The sequence below is a fragment of the Olea europaea genome, chromosome 1 (genome assembly GCF_002742605.1).
Source record: "Olea europaea var. sylvestris chromosome 1, O_europaea_v1, whole genome shotgun sequence".
Taxonomy (NCBI): Eukaryota; Viridiplantae; Streptophyta; class Magnoliopsida; order Lamiales; family Oleaceae; genus Olea; species Olea europaea.
Genome location: NC_036237.1, coordinates 4,934,031 through 4,949,204, shown reverse-complemented (window position 1 = coordinate 4,949,204; position 15,174 = coordinate 4,934,031). Strand labels below are relative to the sequence as shown.

Sequence of the window (15,174 nt, the reverse complement as noted above, 5' to 3'; positions counted from 1 at the left end):
AAAGACATTTTCAAATAACATGATTTTTCTGTCTTTATTATAACTTCAAAGTCATTAGATTGTGACATATAGATAGTTTCTTTTAGATCACTAATAATAATTATTGTCTTTACATTCGGAAAATTTAATTTCCAATTAGTCCTACTTGATGTATACACACGTGAACATATTTCATTAGAGTAGAAGTCTTCTTCCTATACGATCTCCTTAGCCACTAGTCTAACCTTTATCTTTTGTTTTCTATTTAGTATGTTCCTCGTTCATCGTAAAAACCTATTTACAATAAATTATTTTCTGATTTATGTGGGCCCTCAGAATTTATTTGTCCCATAATTCATTGTTGAATATCTATTGGACAATGAGTCATGAAGCCTATTACCACTTGAATCGAGTTAGGGGAATATAATGGTTGGTATAGAAGATGACTGAACATACACACCCGAAGGTCGGGTATTTTTTAATTCATGTGGGACCTGGGCACTTTGTGAGGGTAGTCACCCCGTGTGTCAAAAATTTTCCAGCAAAATGACATTTTTCATTATGACTTACTAGAATGATATGAGCATCCTGGACTTGTGAGGATCACTCTAGAACTTAAGTGAAGGCTCTAGTACTCAATAATATTAGAGTTAATTGTTCCAATGGTCATTAAATTTAGATCCATGTCTTTGATAGGTCACTAAAGTTTAAAATGTTGAGTTTTGATCACTAGACTTAGGTCAATATTTTCGATTGCTCATTGAACTTAGATCCATGTCTTAGATTGCTCATTGAAGTTTAAAATGTCGAGTTTTGACCATTGAACTTTGAAATATGCCGTACGTTACTTCTAGCATAACTGTTGAATTTTGAAAAATATTGAGTTTACAGTGAGTAATGTACAATATTTTTTAAAATTCAACGAGTAATGTACAATATTTTTCAAAATTCAGTGAATAATGTACAATATTTTTCAAAGTTCAGTAGCCAAAACTCGACATTTTAAGCTCCAGTGAGCAATCGAAGATATGGACCTAAGTTCAGTGACCAAAACTCGACATTTTAAACTTCAGTGACCAATTAAAGACATAAATTTAAGTTCGATGACCATTGAAGCAATTAACTCACCATATTAATGATGGATTTTGTTGTACATCGAAATTGTACATTAGGAATTACATAAAAGATGTTGAAGAAAAAGATTAAATGAAAAAATCGACTGTATTTTAAATTGGCATATGATAAAATGTCATGTGACATTATGTAACCCATGATATACAAGTAGTAAAATCCATTAATGATAGGGTAAATAAGTTATCGAACATGAATCGCTTTTCTTCTTCCAATAAATCTCATAAAGAAAAATTAAGTATGAATAAAATCGTGGGAATCTATTGCTCCTCTTCTTGACTAGCAAAAGCCATGACATTGAAAATGAATTCGTCAATTCATGCTTGTTCTCTATATGTTGATTGGTTCGAAAAATCTGCCAGTTCATATAAACAGCTATGAATGTACCATTTTACATCAACATTTCTACGTCAAGTTTATATTTTAATTCTTGCTCGAGTTTAAATAGCGCTAGCTTGTTTAACGAATGAGTTGAAGAAAAGCTTATTTAGAGCCGTACAAAAAAATCTCGATATGAAAATTTGAAAAATAAAAGAGGGTCTTTGTAGTAATTTAGGAATGTCAAAGTAATTATCTCTATTCTTAACTCTGAATAATCTTTTTAGTTGAGTTTGTACATCATATTTAATGAGAGTTAGTTGTAATAGCAGAAAATAAAGAACTGGCCTGGACCGCTGGTTTGGCTGGATTGATAGGGACACTTTTTGCTTATAAAAAAAAATCACTTAAAAGTTTTTGTTTTATTTTCTTATCTTTTTCCTTGTTCACAACTGAAATATCTCTCATTCGTTGAAAATATGACATATAATTTGAACAACTTTTTACTCTGTGTTGGCTGGAAACACAAAGTGGATAACATGATTTAACTGGTTTAATGAATGAGTTGTTTGATCGTCTTTACTAAACTTTATATATTTTTCTACTCGTAAAAGTTGTGTTTTAGATAAGTAATAAAATATTTGATTTTATTGTATCTTAAGACGAGTTCATTGGAAAAATTAATTCAAATTGTTGGCAAATTTTCATAGTTTTCAAGAATCTAGGATTCTTAAAGATTCTTAAAAATGAATATTGTCAAAATCATAAATAAATGCAACAACAACAGGCAATTCGGTAGTTACAAAGTTAATTTTAGTCCTTCCTAAGCAAATCTTCTTTATATTGCAAGCTTGGAAATAGAAAAATCTATTCTAACCCACCAAAATTTGTGGCTGGCTTCTCTACTTTTGCCAACTCCATAAATGTTAGAGAGAAGAGAGAGAGTTAGAAAAATCAGCAATGAGTTTGGTCCGCTACCATATACACTCTTCTAGTAGAAGCGTCAAAATTTACTATGCTCTTTGCGCCAATTCACATAAAAGAAAAAAGAAAAGACGAAAATCCTTAAGCGTTGCTAGATAATTTTAGAGCAAATCTTCTTGGATGGCCAGTGGCCACGTCGACCCTGTCCAAACAGGAAGCCGTGGCCCTGCCCTGTCCGTCCAGGTTCATAATTTTAAGGAAAAACCTATTTGGCCAGAGTTAAATCCTGGCCTAACATTAACCCAGGCTAAACAGCACGTCTCTAATTTTAACGCCAACCGTCCCAGTTAAGTTGACACCTCTGCAAACTTTGAAGAAAAGTCTTTTTTCCATGACCAATGCTGTCAACAGTCAACACTCCGTACTTGCATACTTACATGTGCTTTAATTTGTTTCTGCAACTTGTGTGAGTCCAGCGCTCACACTCTCAATATTTCACTAAATGACAGAACATTAGCTTATCAACAACGGTTGGGTGTGTGTGTGATATGGGTGCTCTCTTATTCATTCACTCTTTCTACCAGTTCCATTCTTTATCGGTAAGTTTTTTTTATTTCTTTCTTTTTCTTTTATGTTTTCATTATGAGATTATGCATATATTTATTTGTGCATTCAGTGCATGTGCGATACTTGACAGGACTCGAGGAAATAATAAAAGATGTCAGCTTCTTTTTGTTCATTAAAACCGTTGAGTTCTATTGCGGAACATGTTGATTTCTTTCGTGGTGAATATAAAAGAACTGGTGTATGCTGACAATGGTATCTGTATGAAGTAGAAACAGCTTATTTCTGTCGAAAAACAAAAAAATTGTTGAGTGAAAAAGAAATTTTCTGATATTCAAAGATTCTAATTACTAGTTTACTGAATCAAAGCTTATGAATTCTTTGCAGAATTGAAGACAATTAGTATTAAGATCTTTGGTGGGATTGGAAAGGAAGATAAATCTATATCTAGTGTTGAAGAATCCTTTTTTTTTTCCTGAGTATTTCCGAGTATAAAAGACAAACATGGCAGGAATACTTGCCGGGGATGACCTGGCAACTTCCTTAAGCCGACGATCCTCTAGTATGAGAATCAGTTTGGCCTCGGTCAGCACGAAAAGTTGGGCTTCAGCTGGTGTTAGGGAGGCATTTACAGTCCCTGGAGGGGATGTTTTTCAGAGAAGTGGGAGAGATTATAATGATGAAGATGAGCTAATGTGGGCTGCCCTTGAGAGGCTCCCGACTTATGATCGATTGAGGAAAGGAATTATGAACCAAGTATCAGATAGTGGAAGAGTAGTTCGTGAAGAGATTGATGTTGCCAATCTTGGAACTCAGCGAAAAAAGCAACTTATGGAAAGTATATTTAAAGTTGTCGAAGAAGATAACGAGAAGTTCCTCCAGAGACTTAGAAATAGGACCGATAGGTGAGGGAAAAATATATTTAAAACTCTTAGCTAATTTTGAGTTGATAGTGTCTCAACTTCAAATTTTGGATTTGAATTTTGAATCTTTCTGATACTTTAAATAGGGTAGGAATCGATATTCCAAAGATCGAGGTCAGGTATGAGCATTTGTCGATCGAAGGAGATGCATATGTAGGATCAAGGGCACTTCCTTCTCTGCTTAATTCTACCTTGAATGTAATAGAGGTAAGTGAAATTTTTCTTAGAGCTCATTTTGAATCATATATAATTAAGATTTTCTTTCATACAGTTGGTTCATTTCAAACTTGACAAATCTTAGAACTCTAGCTTTAACCTATTTGATCAGCCAAAACTTGAGATTCTATTTTTTTCAAGGGCTAAAAGATGTTTTTGATGTACATTGATGAGATTTCCTTTCGGTTTCTTTAAAATTTTCAGGTAGACAAATTTTCAAACCTTGTTCTAATTTCGGTTGTCTGCAGGGGTTTCTCGAAAACTTGAAGCTTTCCCCTTCAAAGAAAAGGGTCGTCAAGATACTTCACGATGTCAATGGAATCGTGAAACCTTCAAGGTGTGCTTATGAAAATTTCGTAGATCCTTGACTTGAAGAGAAACGGAATAGAGTTACTCGACGTGCTAGTTTTATGATCCTAGTGCAGTATTATCTTTAACCGTTAAACTTGAAATTTGATAAGCATTTTATCACTAGAAAGTGTGCAGTATGAGTAACCGGTTGACTCATATAATCAAATTTCCTTTCCATGCTTCCTTCAAATTATTTTGTTTAGGATAACACTACTTCTTGGACCTCCGGGCTCCGGGAAAACAACATTGCTGAAGGCCCTTGCTGGAGTGCTAGACAAGGATCTAAGGGTGGGTTATTATCTCACTTTATCATTATAAATCGATTTAACTTCTCGATAACCCAAATTTCATTTTTGTTTTTTACTTTAAACTCCATCCTTAACTCCATAATGGTAATTCTTAGTTGTGTAATTAACTGTTTTCTGTAACTTGTGCGGATAGGTGACCGGAAGAATCACGTATTGTGGTCATGAAATGTCGGAATTCATGCCTCAGAGGACTTGTGCTTATATAAGCCAGCATGACCTTCATCATGGAGAGATGACAGTCCGAGAGACATTGGACTTCTCCGGGCGTTGCTTAGGAGTTGGAACCAGATATGATCTCCTTGAAGAATTGTCGAGGCGAGAAAAAGATGCAGGAATCAAACCCGACCCAGAAATTGATGCATTCATGAAAGCCACAGCAATGGCAGGCCACAAATCAAGTTTGTTCACCGATTATGTTCTCAAGGTTCGTTTCCTTTTTGTGCCAACAAGAGATTTGTGTACACTTGTCAGCCAAAATGAACCTATAAATATAATCGTTTATTTGTATCTAATAGATACTTGAATTGGATATATGTGCTGATATAATGGTGGGTGATGAAATGAGAAGAGGCATCTCCGGAGGTCAGAAGAAGCGGCTAACCACTGGTATGTGCAAAGAATCTGATAGATCACTTGGCCATATTTACTAGAGAGTAGTGGCACGACTTGACAGTACAATGAAAAAGTTCTTTTATTCTTTTCCTTGACAGTGTATATTATTCCTCAGTTTAATTTGCTTGGCACCAGCATATATATATGCATAAAAATATGTACGCGTGTGCGAGTGTGTGTTTATTCATTTATTTTTTCTTTGTGGACTCGATGCAGGAGAAATGTTGGTTGGACCAGCAAAAGTTTTCTACATGGACGAAATCTCAACTGGTTTGGACAGTTCCACCACATTCCAAATTATCAAGTATATGAAGCAGATGGTTCATATTATGGATGTAACGATGATAATCTCCCTTCTCCAACCTGCACCTGAAACTTTTGAGCTCTTCGATGACATTATCTTGCTTTCAGAAGGACAAGTTGTCTATCAAGGTCCCCGTGAAAACATCCTCGAGTTTTTTGAGAGTGTTGGATTCAAGTGCCCAGAAAGGAAAGGAGTTGCAGACTTTCTACAAGAGGTTACTTCTGTGAAGGACCAAGAGCAATACTGGTTCAAGAAGAATGAACCTTATCGATATATTTCAGTTTCTGAGTTTGTTGTTCGCTTCAGCTCTTTTCATGTTGGACTCAATCTTGTCGACAAGCTATCAATTCCTTATGATAAAACTGATACCCATCCTGCTGCTTTGGTGACTGATAAATACGGAATATCCAATCTTGAACTATTCAATGCATGCTTGGCAAGGGAATGGCTACTGATGAAACGCAACTCATTCTTGTATATATTCAAGACGTTCCAGATAACCATTATGTCAATAATAGCCTTCACGGTATTCTTTAGAACCGAGATGAAACATGGCCAATTAGTAGACGGAGGAAAATTCTACGGTGCACTGTTTTTCAGCCTCATTAATGTGATGTTTAATGGTACAGCAGAGCTTGCTCTTACCATCTTTAGACTTCCAACGTTCTTCAAACAAAGGGATTCTCTGTTTTACCCAGCTTGGGCTTTTGCTCTCCCTATTTGGCTTCTTAGGATCCCCCTCTCGGTTATGGAATCGTTGATATGGATTGTTCTTACTTATTACACTATTGGATTTGCCCCTGCTGCTAGTAGGTATGTCGAATTTTTTTTTTTTTTTTAATTGAAGGCTTGAGACGTACACATACTTGATCCTTTGTTTGCTCAGATACCATATTGAACCACCTTCTCTAGAATCATATGTTTTATTTTTAAATATTGACTTCAGTAGATCTGTTTGTTGATTTTACCATGATTTTCAACATTCATCATAAAATAATGAAAATGTGATAGCATTAGTTGATAATCAAATTGTCTTGTTCTGTTTTCAGGTTTTTCTGCCAATTACTGGCATTTTTTGCTTTGCACCAGATGGCTTTATCCCTCTTCCGTTTTATTGCTGCACTTGGAAGAACACAAGTCGTTGCAAGTACTCTTGGTACCTTTACATTGTTAGTGGTCTTTGTTCTTGGGGGTTTCATCATCGCTAAAGGTTAGTCTTATATATCTTGCCACTGTTATTCCTTTTGTTTTCATCGTCATCGTCCTTTTCTTTTGTGGGTCGTTCAACTTATTTGTTTTTCAACGGTTGTTGCAGTTTGAATTTCGGTCCCTGCCCATTGTTTAACTGAAGGAAAAGCTGATAATCTAATTAACAGCCTAGCTAGCAAATAACGAGATAGCCATGTCACATTTTCCGTTACTGAAACTAACTGATATAAACGGAATGACCAAATCTTAACAAAACTTAAGTCCACTTACCAACCTGAAAGAAACAAAATTTATTGACCAACGTAAAATTTCACTAATACCAGTGTATTTAACCCATTTAGTTTATAAAACTCTACATGTGGAAATTTTCGAAATATCAATACATTTCTTATACATGTGACACGTCAAACGAATTCTTTGAACCTGCAGATGACATTGAACCATGGATGATCTGGGGCTATTACATATCTCCTATGATGTATGGACAGAATGCCATAGCAATAAACGAATTTCTTGATAAAAGATGGAGTACTGTAAGTTCTTCTGATAGTTCATAAACCAATTTTTACTAGCTGAAATTTTCACTTTAGCATGACTAGTTATCTTTACGTGCCTCCTTTGTTTCTGCTTTTTAGCCAAACACAGATCCAAGATTTCCTGAACCTACAGTAGGAAAGGTTCTTCTTAAGGCGAGGGGCATGTTTTCTGATGGCTATATGTACTGGATATGTGTCCTTGCACTCTTTGGATTTTCGGTTCTCTTCAATATTTGCTTTATCATAGCATTGACGTACTTGAATCGTGAGATATGACTTTGCTTATTCACGTTCTTGAGAATTCTGAATTATTCTGGCTTTAACTGCTTATTGTAAACCCTATGCAGCTTTTGGAGATTCTAAATCCGTTATCTCGGATGAGGATAACAAACCGAAGAAAAAGAAGAATCCATATTCCACTTCGATGGCTGAAGGTTTGAGACCATATCTGCCATATATTTGGTTTTGAAATATCAGTGTCACAAGATCCTCTTGATGTGCTTGCATGATCTTGATATACACAAAGGAACAGCTGTGTAAATCAAACCGTTTGTAGAAAAATAGACGTCGGGATTTCTTTTTGTTCTTTTCAAAGGAATGAATTCTTCTTCATGGCACATGAAATAAGTTCTCAATTAGTTGCAGTTTCTGAATGTAGCGCTTCTTAAATCCAGTGCCATCGAAACGAGTAACAATGTGTTCTTCCTAATATTTCTTTACATTTGTTTTGCATTAAAGCGTGTTTGGGTGGGCTTTAAAGTCGCTTTTTTAGTATGTCGTACATACTTTCAGAATAAGTAACTGGTTACTTTCAAGCACACAACCAAATATACTCTCTCTGCTCATAACATCCTTTAACGAAGCCTCGTATTCACTGGGTACTGTTGACAGTCAAGCAAAGTATGGTTCTGCATGCTGCTACCTTTTTTTTCTTCCCCTTTTGACAAATATGAATGGTTCAGGTATAGATATGGCTGTAAGGAACAAGTCGAGAGGAAAAAAATCGGAAGAGAATGGGAGCAGAAGACGTGGAATGGTGCTTCCTTTTACTTCCTTGTCACTAGCATTTGATCATGTGAACTACTATGTCGATATGCCCACTGTAAGTCACACTGCGATTTTAGATGCATCCTTCTCTTGATGGATCCAAGTCGGAACCTTACGAATTATGGCATGTTCACCAGGAAATGAAAAGGCAAGGAATTGAAGATGCTCGTCTTCAACTCTTGAGAGATGTCAGTGGTGTTTTCAGGCCTGGGTTTCTAACAGCATTAGTCGGTGTAAGTGGTGCAGGAAAGACAACCTTGATGGATGTCTTGGCAGGAAGAAAAACAGGTGGATATATTGAAGGAAGTATCATCATTTCTGGTTATCCGAAGAATCAATCAACGTTTGCTCGCGTCAGTGGTTACTGTGAACAGAATGATATTCATTCTCCACATGTCACTGTTTATGAGTCGATTGTTTATTCTGCTTGGTTGCGTCTTTCTCCAGACATAAAGAAGGAAACACGAAAGGTGTGTCAGTTTGCACTTGGCTCTTGATCCCATTATTACTTTAATTGTTTAATCTAATATTTTTACTTTAGATGTTTGTTGAAGAAGTGATGGAGTTGGTCGAGTTGAATCCCGTAAGAGATGCTTTAGTTGGCCTTCCCGGAGTAGATGGTCTGTCGACTGAACAGAGAAAGAGACTTACCATAGCCGTAGAACTGGTTGCTAATCCATCCATAATCTTCATGGACGAACCCACGTCAGGTCTTGACGCGAGGGCTGCTGCAATTGTGATGCGAACTGTGAGAAACACTGTCAATACTGGGCGAACTGTTGTGTGCACAATTCACCAACCGAGCATCGATATTTTTGAATCTTTTGATGAGGTTGTTAACCATATCAATGTGGAATTTTCGAATTTATAGCAAGTCACTTTTCTTATCAAATTATATTGTCATCTTCTCTATAGTTATTGTTGATGAAGAGAGGAGGTCAAGTTATTTATGCTGGACCTCTTGGTCATCATTCGTCTCAGTTAATAGAATATTTTCAAGTAAGTATACCGTGTAATTTTAGATACGGAACATATAGTACACAACATTGGATAGTATTACACACTACAATAAAACTTCCTCTCCTATCCTGCCAAGTGCGGTCTAATCCATGTTACCTTGTTTTACTTGGAACTAAACGTGCCTTGTTTTTCCAGTCCATTCCCGGCGTTCCTAAACTCAAAAAAGGTCATAATCCTGCCACTTGGATGTTGGAGATCAGCACTCCTGCAGTCGAGGCTCAACTTGACATCGACTTCACAGAAATTTATGTCAACTCGGATCTTTACAGGTAAAAAATGTTAAAATATGGAAAGATTTCCATAATATCAATGATTTTTAGATCTTGTTTTATTATTCTCTTTCTCTCAGGAGGAATCAAGAACGTATCAAATTACTAAGCACCCCAGCTCCAAGATCCCAGGACCTCTACTTTCCTACCAAATATGCCCAGTCCTTCATTTCTCAGTGTAAAGCTTGCTTCTGGAAACAACGCTTGTCTTACTGGAGACATCCACAATACAATGCCATCAGGTTTTTCATGACAACGGTTATCGGGATTATATTTGGAGTAATTTTCTGGAAAAAGGGAGAGAAAATGTAAGTTGTCTATTTCAAGTTCCTTAACAAACATTGGGACAAGAGCTCTATCTTCTCCACTGACGTGTTAATGTCTTGCACACAATTTGTAGTTTTGTTTAAAAGCTTAAGTTGTTAGAGAGTTATATATCATGTTCGACCACTTTATCTCAAAGCTTACGTTGCTAAAGATTGAGTAGACACATTTATTTGTTTAAATTTCACCTTCAACAAAATTATTATTCTAATAGGTCTAAACAACAAGATCTAATGAATCTGGTTGGAGCTATGTATGCTGCTGTAATGTTTCTTGGAGGAACAAATACTTCTTCCGTGCAATCAGTTGTGGCAGTTGAAAGAACTGTCTTCTATCGGGAAAAGGCAGCCGGGATGTATTCAGCATTACCTTATGCATTTGCTCAGGTACGCAAAACAAAAATATTAAATAAAGTTACATGTTCAGAAGGAAAGTTAAGATTTAGTTTTTTTTTTTTGCAATAAAAGTAACTCTAAAAATCATATTTGACAAATTGAGTTTTCTTTTAACGTGCTATTAGTTTCACTTTTGAATCTTTTAATCCCAATTTGTTTACAATTAATCGACCTTTCTGTTTCTTTATCCCCTCAGGTGGCTATAGAAACCATTTATGTTGCTATCCAGACTTTCATATATAGCCTTCTTCTCTACTCTATGATTGGCTTCCACTGGCGAGCAGACAAATTCTTCTGGTTCTATTTTTATATATTTATGTGCTTCGTCTACTTCACATTGTATGGGATGATGCTTGTAGCACTCACTCCAAGTTACCCCATTGCTGCAATCGTCATGTCTTTCTTCCTCAGCTTCTGGAATCTGTTCTCTGGTTTTCTTATTCCAAGAACGGTACGTAAATCGAGAAGCATTCGAACTTATATTAAACATTTTTCAGTCTCTATGTGCTATGTAGAATAGAGAAGGAAACTTAAATCTACTTGTAAACAATAATTATGTGTATAATTCATAAAGCCAGATGTATATTTCTAGGTAACTAAAGTTGATTCATAAATGGTTTTATAGCGTGATATAATTCTTCAAAAAAGTTTTTAACTTCTTTTTCTTCATTAATCCCATGCTGCCGTGTGGTATAATCCAACAGACCAAACGTACATTTAAGTGGTCGCTATGGTTGATTTCAAATATTATTAATTTTGTGGGGTGAAGAATAATTTATTTTCAGACAAAAGAAAAATCATCTGCACTGAAAAGACTGGAGTTCCCAAATTACTATTCAATTTTGAGGCTATTAGGATTGCTAGAAGTAGAATGTTTTCAATCTGAGTTCTGGCGATTAAAACATTAATATGGTTGCATAGGAACAGAGTTTGGAAAAGATAAATGGTTTCCATAGGTGTGTGAAATGCCCATCCAGTGGTCAGTAGACAGATAGACGGGATAAATAAAGGAAAGAAGTTAAAATGTTGTGGGTCGAGAAAAAAATCTAATAATATTTTTGATTATATGACATTTGCAGCAAATTCCTATATGGTGGAGGTGGTATTATTGGGGTTCTCCAGTAGCTTGGACAATATATGGGCTTGTGACATCTCAAGTAGGAGACAAGACAGAATCAGTTCAGGTACCAGGTTTAGGTGATATTCCATTGAAGCAATACCTTCAAGAATTCCTAGGTTTCAAATATAGCTTTCTAGGAGCAGTTGCTGCAGCCCATGTTGGGTGGTCACTTCTATTCTGCATTGTCTTTGCATATGGCATCAAGTACCTCAACTTCCAAAGGAGATAGAGGGAGGGAGAAATCTTCAAGTATATTACTAAAATTCTCAATGTATTCCATTTCGATTAATGCTGCTAAAGAAACGTGCAATTTCAAGATTTGACTTTCTCGGAGCAGTTGCTGCAGCCTGCGTATTTCGAATTTCTTAACCTATTATAGAAAGATGTGCAACTTTTTAATGACTTACTTGTAGTTTATAAAATAAGAAAAGAGAAGATAACAACTGTGTGTATATCAGTTTGTATATCATTTTTCTGTAAATTGTTTATGCAAGTGAGGTATTTGATGTGAATGTGAATATAAAATAAATTGTTTCCATATTTTCAACTTTAGTTTATTTCCATTTTGTGTTTTTATGTTACAATTTCTATTATTATTGTTGTACCTACTCTTTTTGTTGCATCGACTTAAATTTTTCAAATTTGAACTGTTTCTCCATACCAATTACCTGTTTTCATCAATGGTTGAGAAACAAATTCGTTGTGATTTTAGTTAATTCTCTAGTGACTAGTCTTAGCAAGAATGTCCAGAGAAGCAGGAGGACATTAGATAGACCTAAGCAACAATTTGAGCAAATCCAAATGATTTTGAAGAGTATTTGAGATAGAAACAATAAAATTACTGTATCAGTTTGAAACATAAAGCAATAATTCCCAACTAGCATTCCCTCAAGCTGAAGTGTTTTGTTTGTGATGTGATTCTACACATTATAGACTCAAGAACAGTGGCGACTCTATAAATGGAATGAACAGAATTAATATGGTTGTCAAACGTGTCAATAGCTAATAATAGGATTCAGAGTCGAGCATGAGGGACTGAACTTTAAAGAATTACAATTTTTCTGTTCATCTGTTCGTCTTTCTTAATCTTGTCTAATTATGTCTATTTCAATGGATGGTCGTACCATTTACATCTACAGTCTCTTTATGCAATACGTACTATATCCCAATGGCAAACACACTGCTATGAAACAACAATCGAGGTACCTTTTTCTACTCTTCAACTTGGCATCAGAAATCAGAAATTTGGTAGGCCTCCTCGACTGGGAAGATTTGTAGACGGGGCTCCATTGCACCACTATTGACGGCATCTGTTGGGTCATTGCCTCCTTGACTGGTCATTGGTAGGCAGTGGATCCATTGCACCACCATTGGCGGAGGCCATCATGTTGGAGCCACCATGACTAGGAACACTGATGGGCGGAGGCTGATCAATAATGTCGAGACGCTTGTAATAGTTTCTTGAGATAGCGCTCCAAGTTCTTGATGAGGGCCGGAAAGGTCATTGATGTTAGTGTAACTAAAAGATCAAATGTCAATGTCTTCTGTAGTAGTTTGTCATTATTTGTAAAATATAAATTCATACTAACAAAATAGGAAGATTTTCACAAAATCAATCAAAGAAACACGTAATAAAATTAACATCAAGAAATGATAGAAAATATTTTGAGCAAATATAAAAATTAACGTCAAGAAATTAATGATATAAAGGAACCCGCTACAAAAACTGACAGCGATGAATACACTCATATTTATGCTTGTATGTATGTAAGTAATACCTGTGTTCTTCTTCGATCCAATGGTAACTCTGGTTGTTGACAACTTCACTACTCGACCTGGAAGAAAGCTTACTAGAGTCATCAGATTGAACCGAAGCCTCGATATGCCCTAAAGAAATCTCGGTGTCAATCGGATGATCGATCGGGTCTGCATTCGCTTCATTATAAGGTACATCAAGGAGTATAGAATCCACAAATAAATCCTCAAAATGAGCCTTGATATCGTGCGGAGACTTCCCCGGCACCTGACCGGCTATCTTTTCCCAGCGATTGTCATCCTCTTCCGGGAACTCTTTTAGAGCATCCTCGTAAAGCTTGTCATCGTCCGGATTCCAAGTCATCTCCGGCACTGACTTATCGCTCTGATTATCTATCACTTCACAATTGGATCAGTTTTGATACAATGCGCTTTTCCTTCTTTTGGTTTTGATCGTTGGGTAATTCTGCGAGAAGGTTTTGAGAGATATTCGCAGGGTTTTATAGGTAAAAGTTTTAACAGAAAGAGGTTTTAGTAGCGGGAAAAAAAACTACCTTTATTCTTTAAATCTAACTTCTTTTGTGAACATGTCTTAACTATTTGTCCATTGCATTTCATAACTGGTTCGATCCTAGAGTCCATTTCAGTTTATGAATTTCTTGATACACAAGGAGAGACGGAAAAAAGAAGAAAAATATATGCACCGCCCGGTTTCTTGCCAACTTAACCTATGAGGTAAGATTGGTCAAATATGTATGTTGAGTCTTATCTAATTCTGTGTTTGATCGAACATATCCCAGGTGGTTTCCTCTTGACGTTTAGCATTATTAAAGTTTAAATTATCATTAACTTCAATAAGTGATAGATCATATCATGTAAGACGAGGAACATACTACAACTATAATATTCAATAAGAGATGTAATTTTGTATATTTAAGACATTGAGAATGGTGTATAAGAATGTCAATAGCTAATAATAGGAGGAACAAACTTCAATGACATTTTGTACAATATTGTATAAATAATTACTAACAACTTTTGACACGACTGCTCTCTTTTTGATATCGTCATTCTATTTACGTCTAAACTCTTATATTCACGTAATACAAAAATATCGAAGTAGCAAAGACACGAAGCTATGAAACAACAGTTTAGTTACTTTTTTCTATTCTTCATCTTGGAATTGGAAATTTAAATTTTGTGTTGGCCTGAATGGGAAGATTGGTGGGTGGAAGGCTCCATTTCTACCTCATTGAGAGTGGACTTATTGTCATAGCCAACATTACTAGGAAAATTGGTGAGCGGAGGCACCAGTGCACCACCATTGATGGCATCTGTAGTATTGTAGCCACCGTGACTAGGGGACACTGGTGGGCGGAGGCTGTATTTCACCACCATTCACGGTTTCCATCCAGTCATAATCACCGTGACTAGGAAAATTGATGTACGGAGGCAACCATTGCACCACCGTTTACATTGGCCATCAAGTTGTAGCCTCCATCACTAAGAAAATTGGTTGGTGGAGGCACCATTGCACCCCCATTGACGGTGGACTCCATATTGTAGCCACCACGACTAGGAAAATCGATGGACGGAGGCACCATTGCATCATTTTCATTGGCCGTCAAGTTGTAGCCACCATCACTAAAAAAATTGGTAGACGGAGGCACCATTGCACCTCCATTAACAGTTGACTCCATATTGTAGCAAACATGAGTAGGGAAATTGGTCTGAGGAGACACCGTTACTCCACCATTGACAGCATCTGTCATGTTGTAGCCACCATGACTAGGAAAATTGGTGAGCGGAGGCAAAATTATTACACCTCCGTTGACGGCATCTGTCGTATTGTAGTAACCATTGGTGGGC

General features: G+C 36.3%; 2 protein-coding genes across 4 annotated transcripts; one reads left to right on the top strand and one right to left on the bottom strand.

Annotated features, from left to right (window-relative positions):
* Positions 1-2,685: 2,685 nt before the first annotated feature.
* Positions 2,686-12,097, top strand: LOC111378082 (pleiotropic drug resistance protein 2-like). 3 transcript variants are annotated; one of them, XM_023001392.1, is made up of 21 exons: positions 2,686-2,951; positions 3,304-3,821; positions 3,926-4,046; positions 4,304-4,392; positions 4,610-4,694; positions 4,848-5,138; positions 5,230-5,320; positions 5,543-6,443; positions 6,680-6,840; positions 7,269-7,372; positions 7,475-7,640; positions 7,723-7,809; positions 8,338-8,477; positions 8,560-8,892; positions 8,964-9,254; positions 9,338-9,421; positions 9,578-9,711; positions 9,792-10,019; positions 10,250-10,421; positions 10,627-10,881; positions 11,510-12,097. In XM_023001392.1, the coding sequence occupies exons 2-21, from the start codon at positions 3,421-3,423 to the stop codon at positions 11,777-11,779; spliced, it is 4,404 nt and encodes a 1,467-aa protein (XP_022857160.1). In that variant the 5' UTR covers positions 2,686-2,951; positions 3,304-3,420; the 3' UTR covers positions 11,780-12,097. The 3 variants fall into 3 exon arrangements, with proteins under 3 accessions (XP_022857160.1, XP_022857047.1, XP_022857099.1); XM_023001279.1 differs by having other exon boundaries at positions 3,050-3,821; positions 11,510-11,946; XM_023001331.1 differs by lacking the exon at positions 2,686-2,951 and adding an exon at positions 3,010-3,171 and having other exon boundaries at positions 11,510-11,946.
* Positions 12,098-12,405: 308 nt separating this feature from the next.
* On the bottom strand, positions 12,406-13,780 carry LOC111397345 (transcription factor SRM1-like). Its single transcript, XM_023024589.1, has 2 exons — positions 13,329-13,780; positions 12,406-13,031 (listed from the first exon to the last, which is right to left on the bottom strand). Exons 1-2 carry the CDS (start codon positions 13,667-13,669, stop codon positions 12,869-12,871), a joined length of 504 nt encoding a protein of 167 aa, XP_022880357.1. The 5' UTR covers positions 13,670-13,780; the 3' UTR covers positions 12,406-12,868.
* Positions 13,781-15,174: the final 1,394 nt, after the last annotated feature.

Excerpts from the sequence above, each read along its gene's own strand:
- LOC111397345 (XM_023024589.1), bottom strand. The coding sequence starts at position 13,669 with ATGACTTGGAATCCGGACGATGACAAGCTTTACGAGGATGCTCTAAAA. Across the intron at positions 13,032-13,328 it reads TGGATCGAAGAAGAACACAG|AACTTGGAGCGCTATCTCAA; the intron begins GTATTACTTACA and ends GCCCTCATCAAG.
- LOC111378082 (XM_023001392.1), top strand. The coding sequence starts at position 3,421 with ATGGCAGGAATACTTGCCGGGGATGACCTGGCAACTTCCTTAAGCCGA. Across the intron at positions 7,810-8,337 it reads TTCCACTTCGATGGCTGAAG|GTATAGATATGGCTGTAAGG; the intron begins GTTTGAGACCAT and ends TGAATGGTTCAG. Across the intron at positions 10,882-11,509 it reads GTTTTCTTATTCCAAGAACG|CAAATTCCTATATGGTGGAG; the intron begins GTACGTAAATCG and ends TGACATTTGCAG.